The sequence below is a fragment of the Malaclemys terrapin genome, chromosome 11 (genome assembly GCF_027887155.1).
Source record: "Malaclemys terrapin pileata isolate rMalTer1 chromosome 11, rMalTer1.hap1, whole genome shotgun sequence".
Classification (NCBI taxonomy): domain Eukaryota; kingdom Metazoa; phylum Chordata; order Testudines; family Emydidae; genus Malaclemys; species Malaclemys terrapin.
The window spans coordinates 59,633,333-59,655,838 of record NC_071515.1 but is presented as its reverse complement, the minus strand read 5'-3'; the positions used below and the strand labels follow the sequence as shown (position 1 = coordinate 59,655,838).

The 22,506-nt window shown below is 36.3% G+C and overlaps 1 protein-coding gene across 1 annotated transcript in view; it reads right to left on the bottom strand.

Moving 5' to 3' along the window:
• Window positions 1–1,519: 1,519 nt before the first annotated feature.
• The window catches only part of LRP1B (LDL receptor related protein 1B), a 1,255,163-nt gene continuing 1,234,176 nt past the window's right edge, over window positions 1,520–22,506 (bottom strand). The window contains exons 87-91 of the mRNA XM_054044441.1: window positions 15,857–15,933; window positions 13,961–14,051; window positions 8,400–8,544; window positions 7,205–7,303; window positions 1,520–3,404 (exon numbers count right to left, since the gene is read on the bottom strand). Coding sequence (XP_053900416.1) covers window positions 3,264–3,404; window positions 7,205–7,303; window positions 8,400–8,544; window positions 13,961–14,051; window positions 15,857–15,933 — 553 coding nt within the window. The 3' untranslated portion in view covers window positions 1,520–3,263. The remainder of the gene's footprint in view (window positions 3,405–7,204; window positions 7,304–8,399; window positions 8,545–13,960; window positions 14,052–15,856; window positions 15,934–22,506) is intronic.

Below are 22,506 nucleotides of genomic sequence, written 5' to 3'. Positions count from 1 at the left end.
TGCATACTATATGTATAATACAAAATATTTCTACATTTTTCTTGAATATGTATAATTTGATTGCATCTCCCACTGCTTGTGTATATTTTGTAGTTCCTTACACTTCATTGCAAATGGATAGTAAATATTTGCCTTAAAATTTGCTAGTTGCTGGTACAATACAATTTCTCATTTTCTGTCATGAATCACATATAGTAAAAGCTCCTAAAATCATATACGTGACATATAGAATCGGTAGTTAGGTCTCATAGAAGCATTTAACAACAGTCAGGGCATAGCAAAATGAATGTGGAGATTTTAAGAATATGTTTTGGTAACATCCAATACTAAAAATAATTTCCTGCCCCAATAAATATATAGACCAAATGATTTAAGTGTGGATTAATATATACACTATGAGCAAGATTCTCATCCCTTTGCCTGCCATGCCTATAATCCCAAGCTGCTTTGGCAGCTGGAAAATTTAGGAAAATTTTCACTGCTGTAAAGGGAATCCCAAGGTGACCCCGAAGGTTTAGCAGGGGGTAAATCTGAGGTGCCACTGCACTCTGGTGATCCATGGTGGCTGACAAGTCCCATTGTGATTTGTTACAGCCAGATACAACTTGGAAAATTCCTGAGATTGTTCTAAATTGCATTACGATGCAGCTGGTCCTAAACTCAAGAGGATGTAAAGGTAGTCTACATACATCTGTGCCACTCTGCTCTTAGCTGAACTGGTATAGCTGAGGATCTGGTTTAAAGTCTTTCTTCCAGGCATAGAGCCAATTTCTGATTTGCGTTACAACAGTATAAATCTGGGAATATCAACTAAAGTCAACTGAGTAGGCATCCCTCATGAAATGAATAAAGTTACTATTTTATACTAGTATAAACAAGATCAGAATCTGTCTCATTATGTGCAGAAACATTGGGTACCACATCAGCTAAGTTGAATTAGATCACTCTTAGAGAGATGTTTTCACGTTCAAATTTATGTTACATGGACACCCACCAATAGACATTTGGTTGTGTCTGCCTTTCATTAAGACTAGGAATCACATCTATGGAAACAGCAGCTCATGTTCCGCAGCAGAAGCACTGATGCAAAAGTTTAGGGTCAAATCCTGGTCCCAATGACTTCAACAGGAGTAGGACTAAGCACTTTAGACTGATATTCATCAGAAATTTTTTGCTTACTGACATTCACCGGATGATATTTACACATCTTAAATGTTACCTGAATATACATATTTCTTCAGTGATTCTATAAAAGAAAAAGCAGGGTTTAAAATGTTCAATGAAATCAAATATATGGACACACACCTTCTGAGTTATTAACACTTATGCACCATTGCAGAATCTTTAAGATAGAGGTTTTATAATGAGCAGAAACTGTCTGGCTTTTTTAACTGAATTTAACCATTTTACTTCCTGTACAATATATTTTCTTACTTCCCTTTAATTTCCTTTCCTTTTGGTTTTTAATTTGCCTACATAATTGTATGTCCTAACTTTAAAAATTACCCAACACAATGAATTAAATATGTAGAACTTCATTTAAATAAGTCAGTCAACAATTTTTTTATAAAGTATTTCACACTTCATTGTAGAAACATAGGCAAAATGACTATTATAACCAAAATGAAAAATACTGTTCAATTTAAAAAATGTACTTAAACAAGAACCTGAAAAAGTTTATGATATGCATAACATTTTTTCAAGCAAACCTGCACTAGTATTACATAAATCAAGAGTTTATAAAGGCCTCAATATGGCAAAGTTTAGAAATAGGTAGTATGCATGCACATAGTACAACAAAAATCTTTTATAAAACAGCAGTTATTTTTTGTAATACTTGTACAAAGGGAATAAAGAGCAACCACAAACATATTTAATCTGTTAGGTTAATATATTATGACAGGTAAAAGTCAATCATGTTTAGCAGAGGAACAAAAAGCCCTCCGCAGTATGTGTGTAAATAAGTATTTTGTGCCTTTAAGGTTATGTATAAAATATTTCAGTTCTTTTTACAACTTAAAGAAATTGTACTCCTTATTTCTGTCAAAATTCAAAAAGGCAAGTGGAATTTTTTGTTGTTTTTATTCTTCACAACTACATAAAATAAACCAGTACCAGAGAAAGTACTGGAAACCAATTACATTGATACTCTCCACTTTTGATAATGGGGTTTTGACATTTAACCCAAAAGTATTAAAATTAATTCACAATTGGTCTGAAATACGTTTCAGTAATATATAATATTGATCAGCGGTATCATAGACTATCATCATTAGTATAAACTGCTATGTTTTGAATTCTTTAATATCTCTGAGCAAGGATGATTTTTTTTCTTACTGGGTAAATCGGAATACTGTTATCAATGTGTGTGCTTACATTTTATTTTTGTTCTACTGCTTGGTGTGTGATAAGGGATTGATCATCCACAAATATTGCATGTGATTGAGTGAATAAACATATAATACATGTGTAGGCAATGCCCTCTTGTGCTCTAGGGTGGCTACTGTACTACAGGACTGCTGGAGTTCATAGGCCTTGTCCCACAGCAAGTAAGGTCTTTCAACTTTCAAGATGTGGTTCTACTATGGTCTATAAGGTTTTACTAAATACAAGGTTGTTTACATGGTATATATGTTTAGTATATCATGTACAATGACTGAATTTCTGAAACACTCATTTGTGTTCATGCAGATCATTAGATGTTTTGATTCTGTAGTCTTGTTTACTTCTTGGCAACCTAACACTAATTTTAAAAGCAAGTTATGTTTGATTTGTGAAAAAAAGTGATCTACTTTTAACAGGATCTGGGGTGAAATTCTAATGGGCACAAAGAGAGTAGACCATTCAATCATTCTTTCACCATTTAAAACCAACAAAATTACACACTGTACTACAGCTTTCAGACTATATAATCAAAAGGTGCAGATATCATCTTCATTGATTAAGTAGAACCAAAAAAGTTCATACAAAATAGATTGCTCATATTCACAATACAAACAAATGTTGTTTTTAATTTTAACAAATTCAAAGGTGTATCAGCAGCATTGTTGTAAATTGTACTGTAGTGCAGTTTCTTTTTCATAAAAATACCTTACAAATGGTCAGTCAAAAGTCATCAGCAAAAGAAAAACCCAGAAAACAATCAACCAAACAAAAAAACAGAGGTAATGCTGATGCCAAAACAATTATAATACTGTTGGGTACATAGAAAAGTAATCCTTATATTTTATACATTTATACAGAGTATAAAAGGTAACAGAGGATTATGCCATAGTCTCCCTTATCCCAATATCTATTTTCTTTGGAAGGAGTTCTTTTCTTTCATCAACACTTGCTAATGAGTTTCGACAGTTTTGCCCATCCATATATAACTTTGCGTACACTGGATTAGAGTAATTTGTTGGCTGTGGAAAGAGATAAATATGTGATTTAGATTAACAACTATTTTTTGAAAATGAAAATTGTATTATTAAAACAAAGGGAGAACACCCATACATAAAAGCATAACGGAACATGTTTAATGTTTACCTGGGCTTCTGTAAATCTTACCAGGGAGTTAAGATCTGTAGGAATGACCGCCCTGCACCTTTAAGTGGGGGGAAGGGGGAAAGGGAAAAAGGGCTGAGTATTTGGCTGGCAGGTTGAATGAAGGGAACTGTGCTTTATGGCTGGGGGGGGAGGGGGGATGAAAACTGCTGCAAAAGGGTCAGTGTGGTCACTGACTCATCTCCTGGGAATGCAGGGTTTAAATAGGGCAGCTCTGTGCCTCAAGCCAGCCTTTTACGTGACGCAGGATGAAACAGGAGGGAACACAGTACTTCAGCACACCATTGCTCCACGTGGAAACAGAAGAGTAAGAAATGGGGAAAGGGAGTAATTCCCCCCTTCCTCTGGTCCGGGTAGGGAAAAGCAGGCATGAAAGAGTAGTTCCACAAGGGGAGGAGGTTATGGCTAGTTAGGCAGCTCTACTTGCTGGTGCCTCCGTGTGGCAGATGTCCAGTGCAGATACTCCATACTATGACCGGATAAATGACTTGGAATAGGACTTAAAAAGAGGTGTTCCTTAAAGGAACGAACGGGAGGTGGTTGGGACTCCTATCATTGGTACGGCAGGGAGCCAACCCCCTATTCTTATAGCCCACTTTAACCCTCCTATGCGGGGAGCGGCTGGTAAGATCCCAGCAATGGATTTGCTGGAGAGACCTGAGAGACCTGAAAAGGGGGTGGGGTGAAAGCCACACGGGTAATTACGGAATAAACATGGGGTTACCCGCACTGTACACTTTTATCTGCCGGGTAGTCCCAGATACCTTAAATAAACCCATATTTAAATAAACCCATATTTAAACCCATAAATAAACAATAAAATTGCAGTTTGATTAAACCCATGTCAAATGTCTCCTCTCCTTCTTTCGGTATAGCCAGACAATCTGTAACCAACAGACTCCGTATACTGCCTCACCACATATTGGAAAACCAAATATACAGTACAATTTAACCAAATTTGCTAATCAGATTGTAACTTAAATAAGAGATCATAACTGTTATTGTAGTATCTGTAAATATTCTCAATATCAATAATATCAAAAATTTCTCAATATCAATAATTTTGCTAGTTTATGGATTGAACCAAAGTCCAGGTCAATGGGACATAAACATGTGCTTAAGTCCATCCCTATTCTGCAAAGCACTTAAGTATACAGGCTATGTTTGTGCTTTCTCACAGGCTATCGCTCCTGCATGGGACGCAGTGCCTATAAATATCTGCAAAGCTACCTTGTTGTTAGGCTTGGAAGGGTTAGATTTTTATTGGTAAATGTTGGTAAACTTTGTCACCTTTACATGTACAGACAGATAAAAAATATTTCCATAGATCACTGAAAATTACGGACGGGCAAACTAAGAAAAGTGCTGCTTGAAAACTTACTGGAGTTTGATTTAAGGATATTTACTTTGAATATTTTGATATGTGATGTTGAAAATTTATGTTGTAATGGTTATAAAGCTTTAACTTTTTGAATCACAGATTTTATTGTCATTAAATAATAGTTGTCCAATAGCCCCCTTATAATTTCTCACAACTGTGAAAATGTAAATTGATAAAAACAGGAAAAATGCTTAAAACCCATACTTTTGGCAACTAAATGGATAAAACTAAAAAAGCTTACAAAATTGATATCTGTTGAAATTATTGTTTTTTTTACAAAATCTAATTCTGCCAAGTCTACTCATTATCTAGCTTCAAATCTCTCATCAAAACTCTCCTTTGCCATGATGCCTATAAAAAACTTGACAGTGGTCAGGCTGCTTGTGTGCTGTGACCACTCCCTATCACCAATATTGTCTCATTTTTTCCTTGTACTCCCCCAGCCATCTGTATCTGATATCTTTTGTCTTTTACTTAGATGGTAGGCTCCTGGAGGCAAGGACCAGCTTTTTGTTCTATGTTTGTACAGCACCCAGCACAGTGAGGTCCTGGTCCATGACTAGGGCTTCTAGGTGCTACCGAAATACAAAGAATACACAATAAAAATACTGAACTATCACTACAAATATGAAAGTGTGTAGGGCGTGGGTGTGAACTTCCTCTTTTATGACCCATTATGGCTCAGTTATCTCAACAGAGGCCTTCGCTATCCCATCTGATTTCTCAACTTTATATAGAGAGTCACTGGGAAGGGTGCCTAATTCCTCACAGATCACAATGCTTCCTGTTGTCTGTAGCACCTAGACTCATATTACTTAGCTTGCTTCACTGCCCTTTTGCCCAACAAGAAAGAGCAAAGGTTTAGAATCCTCATTTCTCTGTTCCCCCTAGTCAAATAAGAAGACAGGATTTGAAACTTTCCCATGGCCTGGCTCACTGCAGCAATCATAGTAACTTAGATTAGCCAGGAACTGCTTATCCTGCCATTACAAATAATTATCTGACTGTCTAGTGTTCTACACTTCCCTGTAACACAGAAAGAGGTAAATCACATTGAAAGGAACAAAAAAACAAACAAACAAAAAACCTACCTCTATATGAATGGAACATAAATATATTACCAGCTGCTGTAGTAATTTCTAGGGGCAAATTCTACCTTCAATTATACCTGTGCAACCCCAGTGACCAGAGATCTTCACTTCCCTGGTAATGACTACAGGAGTTCCAGATGACACAGAAATGTAGTTTTTGTTTAAATTGATAGGAGTTTTCATTTGATTGCCAATACCACAAATAAAATAATAATCATACTTAGCATTTATATTGTCTCTTCTGGAAATATCAAAGTACACTAGAAACAATACCTTAATACCTGTATGAGGTAAATATTATTATTATGCAGTGGGGAAAAGTGACGTACAGAAAAGTAAAGTGGTTTGAGTGATTTGACTAAAGTAATTTCAGTCAATCTCAGGGCTGGAATTATACTCTAGTTCTCCTATCCACAAGGCATGTTGCCTTCTCTGGACAATATTGTGTTTTTTAAAGCAGACCAAATAACTTGAATTTTAGTTACATCAAAAACACATTACAATCATACAATAATGCAAATGAGACAAGGATGAACACATATATTTTTTGATATGAAGGTGAATCAAGCATATGAATGTCCCTCTCTTTTAATTGTTTTAAAATTTTCAATAATCTTATATATATTTATATATATATATATATACACACACACACAAACCCTGGTTTATTGAAACCAAGCTAAATATTTTGTTAACTTAGTTGTCATTTGCAATAAAATTGATTGAAATTTAAACAATCCATTGATAACTTGTAAAGATTTACAGAAATCGTTCAACTTAATGCATATCAAATTCCCCTTAAAATAGTAGGACAGAATTTCATTTACTTTTGAATCTTATTTCACTGTGATAAGTTGCATTAAATGCCTATCACTATTTGGTATGTTTATGTGTTTGGTTTCATTTTTATATAGCTTTACAAAAGGTATAACTTACTTATGTTTATAAAATAAAGCAATATATTTTCAATTTTACATTTTAGATCATGTTACCATGACAAGTAAAGATGAAATAGATACGTAGTGGCACCTGTAATAACAAATAGAAATTTTATTTCTACTTGTAAATAATTTCTTGCTAATGAAAAACATGAACAAAAATGGTGCTATTCTAACATAACGTGCAAACTCTGCTCAGAGAGGGGACATGATGGAATGAGCATGGGAAGTGAATGACCATTTCTCACCCCTGCAGTTAGTGGTCCTTTCAAATCAGAGTTTAGGTAGATTGGCGGTGCTGTGTGGGGAAGCTTGAATGCAGTGGACCCTCCCCCTATATACCTGGCCTGTGTATAAACAGAGTATTTTAGTTTCTGTGCTAATAATAATGAATTTTCCATTTGCAGGTTGACATATTGTTTAATAAGCAGTGCTCTGATTAAAAACAACAACTGGTCTTCTACAATAAAAACTGCCTTTAAAACTTTAACTACACACTTGCTTTAGTTTGGATGATTCTTATTATTCAGCACGAGATCAGCACAGCATTTTCTGTCAAATATTACATTCAGGCTTAACAATCAGTTATGATACAGTTATTCGACTTGCCTAAGAGCCAGTGGATATTCTTTATATTCAGCTTCCCTGTGGTATGCTGCACATTGACTAGGTGACAATGTGGTGACATTCATAGAGCTAACAGTAAGCCAGTTATTGCTTTGTCAAATATGCCACAGAATGGTAGCTGTCCCATAGGATGCATCTGATTACTGATAGCTCTAAGAAAGTTATTGCACCATTACCCTGTCCATTCAGTGTCACATCACTCAGAAGTTGTACCATTGAAGAGCAGTGCTCCTAGAAATGACATAACAGAGAGTAAAATGACAATGTCCTTTTTTGATGTAGTATATCTATTCTGTCAGGCCTCTGAATGGCTTATGTTTTTGGAAGTAAACATAATTTTCAACAAATTAGGCTCAGATTTACAAATGCAACATCTTGACATTTGCAAAGCATAAGAGCTAATAAATACTAACGTAGTGTACCATTCAGTAGGTCCACAAAATATCTGAAATTTAGATAAAGAAGATTTTAATAATGATCTTGTACTTCAGTTTTGTCAAGAGAGTCTATGATATAGCCTCTCTCAATTTACAGTTCAGTTTTAGTTTAACATCTAGAAAAAAGCAGACCACCGCAAAAGAATATCCATCAATAAATACTGACCTGAAAAACAGTAAATGCATAATATCTATAATGTTTTCACTAAATAAACTTTACTTGACTCGTGTTCACCATACAGAATGAATAGACAAACCAAAATACATGCCATTATAAATAATTCTTAATTTGAGAGAAAAATCACACTAATTAAATGTAAAGCTATTCATTACATCACATAAAATAAACCCTATTTTGCCATTGCAAAAACAATGTTACCTTTTCTGGATTTACTGTGAAATCTGGATCTAAAAGTCCCCCTTCATTGTGATCATGGCCCACCTCATACATATTGTATGATGGATTACCAATTTCTACATTGATTCCTCCATTTATCATTGGTTGTCTTCGGATAGTTTTTGTCCTAGAATACATAAACAAAGGGAGCTATTATTTTCCAGTCACTCCAAGGATGATACATACGACAAATATTATTTAACAGCTAAGTATCTCAGAAAACCCAAATAAAGGAGCCTTGCCCTGAGGGTCTCTCAGGAAATCAAGGGGATGGTGAAATTTTTGCTCCAAACAAAGTAGCACTTTGAGCACCTGTGCAGCTGGGACACGTTGGGGAAGTTGCCTGTTACTACTCTTCTAAGTGGGTTTGTAGTAATGTGGATTCATGCAATGCACTGGCCCATTGGTTGTGGCCCTGACGTTCCCTCTCAGTATGGCCAAATTCACCCTAGTTCCCCGGGAAAGCTTCATAAATTCATTACGAGATGTTTTCAGCAGTTAAAAGTTGGCAGAGTCCATCAGTGCAGAGTTTCCTCTGCTTTTGACTGAGGAACACAAGAGGAGTGATAATGTTTCTATCTTTCCTGGTAGAGTTAGCGGGGTCATCTGCTTGCTTATTTGGGGGCAGCTCCATGTGCACTTAACTTGGGAATAATTAAGCTATGGCTTCATTATGGAAGTTATGTGTCTGTCAAAACTTAACTGGATGGAGTCCTTATTGTTAGGTTTCAGAATAGCAGCCATGTTAGTCTGTATCCGCAAAAAGAACAAGTACTCCTGTTCCTTATTGTTAGTTATTGAAAAGCTTTGCTCGAGTATCCCAAACATAGGTGCAAGTGAGAGACGGCAGGCTTAACTTTTAAATTGGTTTATATCTGGGGGAACATCTTTAAAATTGAGTACAGATCTGAGGTTCTCCTGTGGGTGAATCCAATTATTTTCGTTGGTAAGGAAATAAGTGAGTGAGTTTTTAGCTGCAGGGGTTGAAAGCCCTGGTTTTGAGATGTCATTTTTAGACAGGAGACTCTACTGAATTGTGACAGAACAATGGGGATGGGACTTAGGGGCTGGTAATGGTTGAGTTATCTTTTCTAAGTTAAGAAAACACTTCATTATCTTAAATCCAAGCTGACATGTGAGAGTGTCATTCTATTTCCCCAAAACATAGTGGAACAGAAAAATCCACTTCCAGGAAGATTTTTAAAACATGTATCTTATTGTACTGTTTAGCTGTTAAACAATAATGTCTCTTAAGACTTTTAGGTCTCCTTTCAACAGGGAAGAAAAGTTAAACAAACATTTTCAAATAAAAATAAATTAAATTAAGAAGAGGTTTTAAGGTATTAATTTTAGCCAAACTAGTTTCTCTATCACTATTTAAACTCTGGGGTCTAGCCTAAACACTTACCATGATTAATGACATACAAATCATTAGATATCTATGCATTTCAATTAATTTCTAGCCTATATTTTAGAATTGTTGCTTTCATGCTTCTCATCGTACCTCAGCTCATCATAAGATAGATCACAGAAGTTACAGGCAGAGGCCCACATTTTCAAAAGTGGTCACTGATTTTGGGCCCTTCAATTTTTGGATGCCCAGTTTGAGACATGTAGGGTCTGATTTTGAAAGATGCTGAGCGCTTGAACCACTTACTGTTTTCAGGTGGAGTTATGGCAGCTCAACACTTCTGAAAAATAGGCCCCAAAATAATTAATCTGAGAAATTAAAATCAATGGCCACATTTGAAAATGTGGGCTTAAGAGTGGGCCTATCAGTTTAATGGTCTATATTTGCACCCTCTTACTAAATACTGGATCCTTTATAACAGGCATATAATATATGATGATAAAAAGAATAATTTGTTTTAGAGTTCAATTATTTTCCTGTGAGTGCTAATGAAATTTTAAACCCACAAACTTAAAATCGAAAGAAAAAGAATTCAAATCAGTCTATTAAGAGAAAGTTGTAAGGTGGTCAATAGGTACATCTTCATGTGCATTAGGTAAACAAACATATACTGGCTTACTGTTTTCCACTGATTAATGTGTACAATACTTTCATTTTTATCTTTCATATAACATTCATGTTTTAAGTGTTAAGAAAAATATGAGAGAAATAAGGTAGGTGATATAAAAAGAAAATATGGATTTTTATTATTTTACATGAAGTACATTGGTTTCTAGCTGATCATTCTGATTGTTTCACATACAGAGATTTATGTTATCCAACTTAGAAGATACTATATGTAAATACTTATTTCTTTACAGCTCTCAGTCGGGACTATCTGATATGTAAGTTTTGTTGACGAGGAAAAAGCCTGGTATTGTCCAGATATACAAAAGCATCTAAATCTGAAAATCTTTTGACATGAGGTGCAAACCAGATATAAACCATTGTAAAAAATGAAGACGTAACCTTTGCAAAAACACATGGTTTATTAGAAAGGGCAACTTTATTTAAGTTTGACTTTATTTAACTTTTCATCCACATATGTGTTCCTGTCATAGGGAATGTGTCTAGTCTGTAGGATTTACATTTGAAAATACTCAACAAGAATTTTATGTTAGGTTTTGGGACAAAAATATATAGCTATTAATGTTACCTGGGCTAAGGATGAGTTTGTGAATCTTTAAATTTCTAGTATGTTAACACATTTTGTTATATTTTTAAGTTGATTACACTTCCACTATAACATATTATGTAAAATCACGATATTAATCAAATGTAAGTGAATTAGAGTAAGCTCTGTTTGGAAGAATGTTCTTTAGGGCCCAATCCTGCAAACCTTTAAACGCATGAGTAATCTGTTCACTCAGAGAGTTTAAGGCCAGAAGTGACTACCAGATCATCTGGTCTGACTTCCTGTATATCACAGGCCACCAGCACCACTCAGCACCCACACACTAAACCCAACAACCGAAATTAGACCAAAATAAACAGGAGTTAATGAGACTAATTACATAGATTCATAGATTCTAGGACTGGAAGGGACCTCGAGAGGTCATCGAGTCCAGTCCCCTGCCCGCATGGCAGGACCAAATACTGCCTAGACCATCCCTGATAGACATTTATCTAACCTACTCTTAAATATCTCCAGAGATGGAGATTCCACAACCTCCCTAGGCAATTTGTTCCAGTGTTTAACCACCCTGACAGTTAAGAACTTTTTCCTAATGTCCAACCTAGACCTCCCTTGCTGCAATTTAAACCCATTGTTTCTGGTTCTATCCTTAGAGGCTAAGGTGAACAAGTTTTCTCCCTCCTCCTTATGACACCCTTTTAGATACCTGAAAACTGCTATCATGTCCCCTCTCAGTCTTCTCTTTTCCAAACTAAACAAACCCAATTCTTTCAGCCTTCCTTCATAGGTCATGTTCTCAAGACCTTTAATCATTCTTGTTGCTCTTCTTTGGACCCTTTCCAATTTCTCCACATCTTTTTTAAAATGCGGTGCCCAGAACTGGACACAATACTCCAGCTGAGGCCTAATCAGAGCAGAGTAGAGCGGAAGAATGACTTCTCGTGTCTTGCTCACAACACACCTGTTAATACATCCCAGAATCATGTTTGCTTTTTTTGCAACAGCATCACACTGTTGACTCATATTTAGCTTGTGGTCCACTATAACCCCTAGATCCCTTTCTGCCGTACTCATTCCTAGACAGTCTCTTCCCATTCTGTATGTGTGAAATTGATTTTTCCTTCCTAAGTGGAGCACTTTGCATTTGTCTTTGTTAAACTTCATCCTGTTTAACTCAGACCATTTCTCCAATTTGTCCAGATCATTTTGAATTATGACCCTGTCCTCCAAAGTAGTTGCAATCCCTCCCAGTTTGGTATCATCCGCAAACTTAATAAGCATACTTTCTATGCCAATATCTAAGTCGTTGATGAAGATATTGAACAGAGCCGGTCCCAAAACAGACCCCTGCGGTACCCCACTCGTTACGCCTTTCCAGCAGGATTGGGAACCATTAATAACAACTCTCGGTTATCCAGCCAGTTATGCACCCACCTTATAGAAGCCCCATCTAAATTGTATTTGCCTAGTTTATCGATAAGAATATCATGCGAGACCGTATCAAATGCCTTACTAAAGTCTAGGTATACCACATCCACAGCTTCACCCTTATCCACAAGGCTTGTTATCCTATCAAAGAAAGCTATCAGATTGGTTTGACATGATTTGTTCTTCACAAATCCATGCTGGCTGTTCCCTATCACCTTACCACCTTCCAAGTGTTTGCAGATGATTTCCTTAATTACTTGCTCCATTATCTTCCCTGGCACAGAAGTTAAACTAACTGGTCTGTAGTTTCCTGGGTTGTTTTTATTTCCCTTTTTATAGATGGGCACTATATTTGCCCTTTTCCAGTCTTCTGGAATCTCTCCCGTCTCCCATGACTTTCCAAAGATAATAGCTAGAGGCTCAGATACCTCCTCTATTAGCTCCTTGAGTATTCTAGGATGCATTTCATCAGGCCCGGGTGACTTGCAGGCATCTAACTTTTCTAAGTGATTTTTGACTTGTTCTTTTTTTATTTTATCCGCTAAACCTACCCCCTTCCTCTTAGTATTCACTATGTTAGGCATTCCTTCAGACTTCTCGGTGAAGACCGAAACAAAGACGTCATTAAGCATCTCTGCCATTTCCAAGTTTCCTGTTACTGTTTCTCCCTCTTCACTAAGCAGTGGGCCTACCCTGTCTTTGATCTTCCTCTTGCTTCTAATGTATTGATAAAAAGTCTTCTTGTTTCCTTTTATTCCCGTAGCTAGTTTGAACTCATTTTGTGCCTTTGCCTTTCTAATCTTGCCCCTGCATTCCTGTGTTGTTTGCCTATATTCATCCTTTGTAATCTGTCCTAGTTTCCATTTTTTATATGACTCCTTTTTATTTTTTAGATCGTGCAAGATCTCGTGGTTAAGCCAAGGTGGTCTTTTGCCACATTTTCTATCTTTCCTAACCAGCGGAATAGCTTGCTTTTTGGGCCCTTAATAGTGTCCCTTTGAAAAACTGCCAACTCTCCTCAGTTGTTTTTCCTCTCAGTCTTGATTCCCATGGGACCTTACCTATCAGCTCTCTGAGCTTCCCAAAATCTGCCTTCCTGAAATCCATTGTCTCTATTTTGCTGTTCTCCCTTCTACCCTTCCTTAGAATTGGTACAACATGAGTACAATTATTCACTTGTGTAGAGTCCTTGCAGGATTCAGAGTAGCAGCCGTGTTAGTCTGTATCCGCAAAAAGAACAGGAGTACTTGTGGCACCTTAGAGACTAACAAATTTGTTAGTCTCTAAGGTGCCACAAGTACTCCTGTTCTTCTTGCAGGATTGGGCTCACAGACTGTAAGGTCTCTGGGGAAGGAATTGTATATTTCGAGGTTTCTGTACAGCATCTAGCACATTTTTATATGAGGTAAGTGTCTGATGTTTGTGAGACAGCTTCTAGACATTAAAATATTTGTAAGTGTTTCTCCCCATTTCTAATTTTTCTTTTTTAGGACACACATAATTTAAGCACAGTAATATTAAATTACTTACCTTCGTTTTCTTTTACAAAGAAGTAGACCAATTACCAGAGTAGTGATCAAAGTCACCAAGAGAACAAGAGGAACAATGATTGCAATGCTTCCTGCAGCAAAGAAATAATGTTGAATACACTAGTTTAAGTCTAACAATTTCCAGACCAGGTAAAGTTGCTAAAAACAAAACTAAAAGGTATAGTTTAGTTTACCCTTCTAATAAGAAGACAGTGATTGGAAGGTTAAATATTGACAATGAAAAAGGCAACGTAGGTGTTGTTACATATATTCTGAATGTTTTCATCCACGATACTTGCATTTCAAAACTCTGTGTTTGCTGTTTAGCAAACAAAGAAAAAATTGTTATAAACACTTTTGGATTACAGATACTGTTCTAATGAAAGTATCCCTTCAAGCCTATTATTATACTTTATGCACTTCCATTGTGAAGGTCACACATTTTCTTTAAAATTTCAACACATCCCTTGTAAAAAATTAAAATATTACACGCAATATATTTTGTTTATATTTGTAAAAATGCTAAAGGCATTTAGTGCTCTGAGTAGCTCTCCCATATATTAAAAATCACAATATCAACAAAGAACTTCCCATTATGCCCTTGAATTCTACCTGGAAGATTATTGAAAGCCCGGATAGATCACAGAGCATTAATTCAATGTATTTCCATTCAATGTATTTCTTGGGGACCATTCTGCACTAGCTTCAGCTTCTGTATGGCACTACAGCAATCTAATCTTGAGGAGACAAAGGCATGGATAATTGTGGCAAGGTACACATTGGAGAGAAAAGGCCATACTCATCTTCCCAGGCAGCAATGTAGGATCTAACATCACACTAGAGTTGAGCAACTGTTTTACAAAGGCATATACGCTCCCTCAGTAAGAGGTGCTGATATAAGTTCTACCAATTCTTCTTCCTCCAGCCAATTAGCATTATTTGTGTTGTCTAGACTGAGTTGCAGTCAGCTAGTTGCTCATTTAAATGGTGGACAATTTGTTCTACTGCTCAGCTGGATTGGTTGTAACAGAGATGTAAAACTGGGTGTCACCCGCATACTGAAAACACTGCAGCTCATGTCTTCAATTTAAGGGCTTATCTATGTGACTATAGTTTGTGGGAAGCTGGGGAGAGTGACTCTACCCTGCAGTACACGTCATGCATTAGCTTTCCACGTGGACCCGGCTGATGCTCATTAGCAGTTTGTTAGGGTGCTTTGATCTATGCCATTTGAAATGGGAGCAGATTAAAGTGCACTAACAAACTTTTGGACACAGCAGCAGGGTCTACATAGACAGTTTGCATGTGACAGGCTAGTGTGGGGTAAATTAACACCCCTCCACATCTGCTGCAAACTAAATGTGCACGTAGACAAGCCCTCGTGTGCCAATATTATTGTAATACTGTTTTCTTCTACTTAATCTGCATGTGTATTAATTTTATTTAAAAGAACAATTCTCACTTGCAGGATTATTATCACGGTATGTAAATTACACCATTGTGCAGGGAGAACAAATGCAAAACCCGTGAATCACTTAAACCCTATTTTGTGGCTTTAAGTGCGACTTCAGTGGTCATAAGTCTTGTGCTGAGTCTCTCCACAGGAATGAATTTCACCAAGCATTTGTCACTTGATACTGCTTTTTCTAAGAAAAATTCATGCTGGGTTTAAAGAAGTGGGCATATAAAGAATGCCATAGTTTGACAGTAATCCAAAATGTTTTATGTAGAACTGTACGTCAATCAAAGATCAGAAATAAGAGCAAAATCCTTGCCATTAAAAAATATAATCTGCAGCACATCGCTTCATACGCTCACATACTAAAATATCACCAGTTTATCATTTTTAAATTTAACAATATTTTACAAGCTGTAGTAGTTAATCTGAAGCACTTACTTGTACTGATATTGTCAGACTTGCTGCTCTTGGGAGCTGGCCTCTCGCACTGAGTGCCTGACCAGTTGGCTGAACATCTAAAAGGATCCAATTAAGATGGTAAAATTAATGGATGACAGCTGTTAACACAGTAACCTATTAAAGAGACAACCAAATTCTTCTCAAAAGGTACAAACAATAAGAGCCATTCTACAAAATGAACAAAAAGCTTTAGGTAAAGAGGTCCTCAGTATTCTGGCATGACATTGTGAACATTCTGCATAGCATTTTTACCGCGTTTTCTTCCTTCACTATTTTACAAACTGTAGGTTTGAATTGCAAACACTTATTATTATTATTATTGAATATTTAAACATGCAGTCAATTTTATGAAATTGTAAATGTTACACAATTATAATAAAAGCCAAACACAAATGTATGTAAAGATCTATTATACCAGTGACTATTAACATTAGCATTCATACTAATACGGAACTATTTTCATTTCATTTTTAGTAATATCTTTAGTATGTTATAGCAGGACTTCCATACTTTGGTTTTATTCATTCCAGTATCATGCCACCAAATGCTGGAACTTTTGAAATAACTGATATAAATAACAATGTTAATAATTGTTAAATTATATTATTTCTAGATGCACAGCCAACAAGAGACACAGATAAGTGGCTTTACAAAATGAAGCATTATTTGATTTCATATAATGCTCAACTGCAATTCTCTGACAGTTTTCCATATTTCCTTTTCAACCTGAATTGGTTAGTTGCATTTGGTAAGATCAGTAACCTAGTGTTGTGTCTGTTACCTGACTGGGTCCCTGATCCAGCGAACCATGTAAGCATTCACTTTGCTTCAAGAACCCGAGTAGTTCCACTGACTTCAATGGGACTACCTATGTTCTTTAAGTTAAACATGTGCTTAAGTGCTTTGCTGGATAGGGGCCTGGATGCACATGCAGATCTTCTGCTGCAATTTGTGCAAATATAAAATATTGTTCCTTCAAATATTTGTTCGAGTTTTGACATTTGCTCTCCATGAATAATCAGAGAAACAAAGATGAAACTGCCACAAATATGGCTTCAGGAAATCCATTTAATATTGAAACAAATATAATCATGAAATCTGTTTGCACTATTTTCCCTGCTCTCCTTATAATGAAGTTTACGGCAGAATCGGAAAAATCTCCATACTGGATACTGCAGGAAAAAGAAACTTTTTAGCTGTCTCAAGTGCATGCTGTGCAATGGGCTCTCAAATATCTCCCATCAGCTTGGATGTATAACAAGTTAGAAGTAATTACATTTTACACATCACATTAATAACACAGAGTTTATGCAAGATGAAAAGATGACTTTAAATTCATTGTTCTAATATTTTTAAAGGGATTTTGATTTAAAGAGGTTAACGTTATTTAACACAATTTTATCTACGCAATTCAGTTTACAGGCATTTAGTAGGGCAGACAAGAAAATATGTGTACCCTTCTGGAACATGGGTGTTCTAATATTGTAAAATCTGGTTATATTTGGCAAGTAGTTTGACATATTTCTACTTAATTGTTCTGAGGCTGATAAAATAAAATATTGTAGTTCATTAGCTCATTATCACCCATTTATCATTGTGCTATGTGGAGTTATGGTCAATTCATATGCTATTTCATATATAATCAAGGTATGCTAAATAGATTTAAATTGTAGGATTATAGAAGTATAAGATTGACAAGTATTTAAGAGTGATGAGTATATATTAGGTATATAAGTAAAGCATTGCTGGAATGTAAGACCTACTGGCTGAGGCCTGTAAGATTTTAGTTTAGCCATACGAGGCCATAGGCTTAAGAACGCTTGACATGAGTAGGTGACCTAGAAATAACCGTATGCCAGTAAGGTCACAAGATTACTGTAAAAAATGTGCCAATAGGTAATGCTACGAAAAACTACATTGCACTAAACAACAAGGTATTGTCCAAGATCATGAGACACCTGGTTGTCTGGAATGTCCTGTCCTGATGCAGGCTACATGTTGTGCATAGATGCTAATGAGAATAAGAGGAACTAAACAACCTATGAAAAATTAGGCACCCCAAAATTCACAGGGTGTGGAAGTATAGATAAGGAAAAGATTGAAATTCTCATGCATATGCATAAAGTGTAGGTGTGGTCAGAACCACAATATAAAAGAGGTTCCTTGGTTGGGTAAAAATGGGAAGACCCCATGGGACAGCACCATAAGAAACTCCAGGAGGACCCACCCCTCTATCAGTGATTGTCTATTGACGGGTTCATTGCCCCCTAGAATATCATTGAGGATGTGAATGTGACTAGTCTTAGTCAGAGCATGGTTTTTTTTGTAGGGTTTCTATATGCATGGGTAATTGTAACTTTACTTATTGCTTTAATAAAACTTGTAGTACAGATAAGACTTTGTACTTGTGATTGTGTCTGTGGTCATAATCTTTGGACTTTGTGTATTCCAGGAGTCTCCAAATTTGAGAAAAGCACCAAAGGTGATTTTCACACTGTTGAGCTTGAAATTGTAGCCACGGGAACAGAACCCATGGTAATTTTTAATACAAAATTACTTAATGCAATCTAAATAATGGTAGATACGAGATTACTCACTATGAAGAGATGGAATATAAAAATCCACAAATCTTTGGTGTTAACCCAAAAAAGGTGTCCCAATTTGCCTCTGAGATTTGTGTTTTCAGTGAACAGCCTTGCAAATATCCTTTAAAAGGTGATTCAGTAACACAATTGATTTTTATAGCTTTATAAAATCATTCATAAATTTTAACATTAATATTATAAAATATTCATTACAGATTAATACTGTAACATTTTAAATATATTTTTGAACTGTTTATAAATATAAGCATAAATTAAATGCATTAAAATATAATGAGGAATTTGGCTTATAACCATTAACTTGAGTACTACTTTAAGAACTGTTTTCCCTTCACCAACCATTGCTATATGCTACTTAGTGAGAATTAAATATAAAGATAAATTTCTCAGTTACCAGTATGTTAAAGACTAATTTAACCAACTTGCCCAGTGATACTGGCCCATGATACTAAAATACTTTGGAAAAGTACAAAATACAATGGGTCAAATTGTGCAGAAGCCCAGGAGCACAATTGGGTGTGCTAACTTGCCTCTTTAGCACTGAGGGAATTAGCAGCATTTTGTCTTTGTGCGTTCACTGGAGAGAACGTAATATCCTCCTGTTCCTTTTCCCCACCCCAGAACATAGGGCACCTGCATAGTGCAATTCAAAATTTAGGGCTATTGTTTTAAAGTGTTTCACACACTAAGATAAAAAATTAAGCTGATCATGATTTTTACTCCACTACAACATGTTCTACAGATGCAGCCTCTAGACTGGTAGCAGAGATGGTATTTATTAACACGTTCATTAATTTGTTAATTAATGCTTCAAAAACCTTTCGCACAATGGAAAAGGTGTAACATGCTGGTAGTTATGGCTTTGGTTTGACCTCACAGTTAAAAATGGTCATAACATATTTAAAGTTCTTGCCTTCAGGGAAAGGGTCAGTTGAATTAACATCAGAAAATAGGCTGCACAGTAATGTATGCAATTAATTTTAAAACTCAAATCAACTAGTATTTTCATTATTGTTTGCCATCATCTTAGCATATTCTAAAAGCACATAATACTTTATGATTCTATCATAAAAGAGATGTACATCCTCTTTCTTTGCATTTGTGTCATTCTTTATAAATCCCCTTTTGAGCCATTATATCAAATGGAAATAATTATTGTTCTAGCCTAACTTACAAAATTACTGCTTACGTGTTTGCCATGTCACAGGATCACCTTTCAATGCATGATTACAAATTAAGTATTTCTAGTCTCTTTACAGAAACATAAATCTTCATCGTTTATTTAAGCTGAAACAATCAGAACTGTTATCTTCAGACAATCTTAGACGGAAAGTCTTTGTACTTCTTACCAATGGTTTTGTAACATTTCTGCATTTCTGTTTAGGAATACTACAGCATGTGGTTTAAACTTGCTGAGATGCAATTTTTGAAAGGCTACAGCTGGCTCTGACTACAATATTTGAAGGGAAAAGATTTCTTTAATAGTTGGACAGAGACTCAAATTGGTGCCCAGCTCCTTAGAATGGGAATCTCAAATGTCTCTGTTTTGGAAATGGGACCATTTGAAAATTAACCCTGAAAATGTGGCCTTAAGGGATGTGACAAGCTGGAAAAGGAAATAGAATTAGTGAAGATTCACTATCAAGACATGAAAGTGAAATATTACAGGAAACTTTTGCAAGAATGTATGGGCCTCAGAAAATCTCTCAAAGAGTCACTAATCACTGAGACATTGCAGTTATTGTTTGTACTAAATATAGGGATATACTGCTACATCTTAGATCAGTGTGATAATTGCTGATCTGTGTTGACTTTTCAATGTTGAGGAAAATGGCACTGGTTTATCAAGACACAGATTAAGAAAGCTTTTAACTAGCTTTCTTGGATGTAAGGTACTCTTAAGGAAAATGCTGCACAGTAGGAACAATCATTGGATTCATAATTCTCCTTAAGGTACAGATGATAGCAAATGTATTGATCAGTAACAGACATTTTGGTACTACGAAAGACATAATGCTTATACCCAGATTGCTTGGTATCTAACATGGGTATTGGGTTTATTTGGAGCAATTTTCCAGAGCTTCTGACTGGACAAATAAGGGGGCATGAAAAGAAGTGGGACCTACCGGACCACATAATGCCATAGGGCCTAACATTAATATTTTGATTGAGCAAGAATTACCAAGACGGATAGTGACAGCAAACAAATACAGCTTGAAAGTGATGACGAGCCTGAGAGTTAAAGGCTCTAGAGTGGGATTAGGGATGTGGGTGCTGCTCTTTGCAAACCACTTTGCAAGTCCAAATGTTCAGTTCCATGACAGAGTATACACACAGCCCCAATAGCTATTACTTCTTACAGGATTCCAGCCAATGTGCTGAGAGTGCATACATTTTTTTTGCTTTGAGTCACACATGGATATGCATTATCAAACAATTGAAAAGTTGAATTTTGGGACCCCAGTCCAATTATCGTCAAAACTCTTGTTAACATCCCTGCTGCAAATTTCATGCCACTAAAATTAAAACTACTTACAGGCTGGGAGAGAAGTCCCTGGTTTACTTTTATTATTTGTTATTTGTATTGTGATAGCTTCCAGAAGCCCAAGTTGAGTACCCCATTGTGATAGATACTTTACCAACACATGTGATAACATGGTTCCTGCACCATTTATCAAAAAATTGTCTTCTAATATACAGAATCCATACTTGATATGCTTGAACTGGCAATGCTATTGCTCACAGAACTGCATTGTTGGTGAACATCTAGCTTACAAGGAGTTGGAAGATGCAGTGAGAGCTGACGAACAATTAATGTATGGTCTGAATTTGCTGGTGCTTCACTATAGAGAAATTACTGACAAGAATGGAGTCTATTTATTTCATGGCACATCCACTTTTTAAAATCCAGGTCCAGCGATGGTTGTTAAGATGCCTAAACAAGGACCCCATAACAAACAAGCCCTCAGCAGCACACAATATCCAGCATCTTTCTGAATATTCTGTTGAAGCCATGAAATACAGACAGTTCATTGTGAATCGCATATGTAACCTTGGTACCCTTTCAGACAATGTGGAGATGTCCTCAGTGATAAATGTAATGCTATATCACATATTGCTGCTGGAATAATTGGGTGATCGCACAGGAAACCTTGGCTTTCCAAAAAGGCTTTTGATACATTAGTGAAAAAGGCAGAAGCATCCAAGCAGAGAAATATCCAAGAACGTAAAGGGCTAAAAGACATTTTCCTGGCAATGGAAAAATATGATCACGAGGTTTATGTCTGACATATGTCAGTTCTCTGGCCGACAAAGCAGATGACGGCCCAAAGAACACCAAACTGCATCCTGCCTACAAAACCATCACAAGCATGGATGGTAGCCATAAACAACCTTCTAACATCCTTGTCATAAAACCAGATGGCTCTCCCTGCTAACTTATGGATGAGGTCCTGGACAAATGGAAAACACATTATGAAAATGTGTTGAACTGTGGACCTGCTGAAGCCTGTCTAGAGCTACGTGACCTAGAAAACCATACGGCAGTAGATCCAGGGGTGAACACTAATTCTCCATCACCTGAGGAAGTACAAAAAGCCATCCAAAAGTTATGGAATGGACATGCTGATGGACCTGATGGTATTCCACCTGAACTGCTCAAAAGTGAATTGAACCAGTGAGCATCGGCATACATCAACTGTTTTTAAAAGCATGGGCATCTGGCAAGCAGAGTTCAAATGGATGCAGCAAAGTGGACGTTCTTTGATAAATGGGTCTTGCCATCTTTTGCATGGTGTCAGCACAAAATATGTGCGGTCTGCATCAAATTCTGAGCATGAAACGGTTTAATAGTGTGAAAAGATGTCACAATCTCTCAGAGACGTTGCCTTCCTTCAGTCACTCATTATATTAAAAAATGGCATTGCATGCTCTTTGGCCAGATCACCAGGATGGACAAAAACACCTAACCTTGTTCTCCAACTCTCCATCAAAACGTGAAGGCGTGCATACCTTGATCCTACTTGA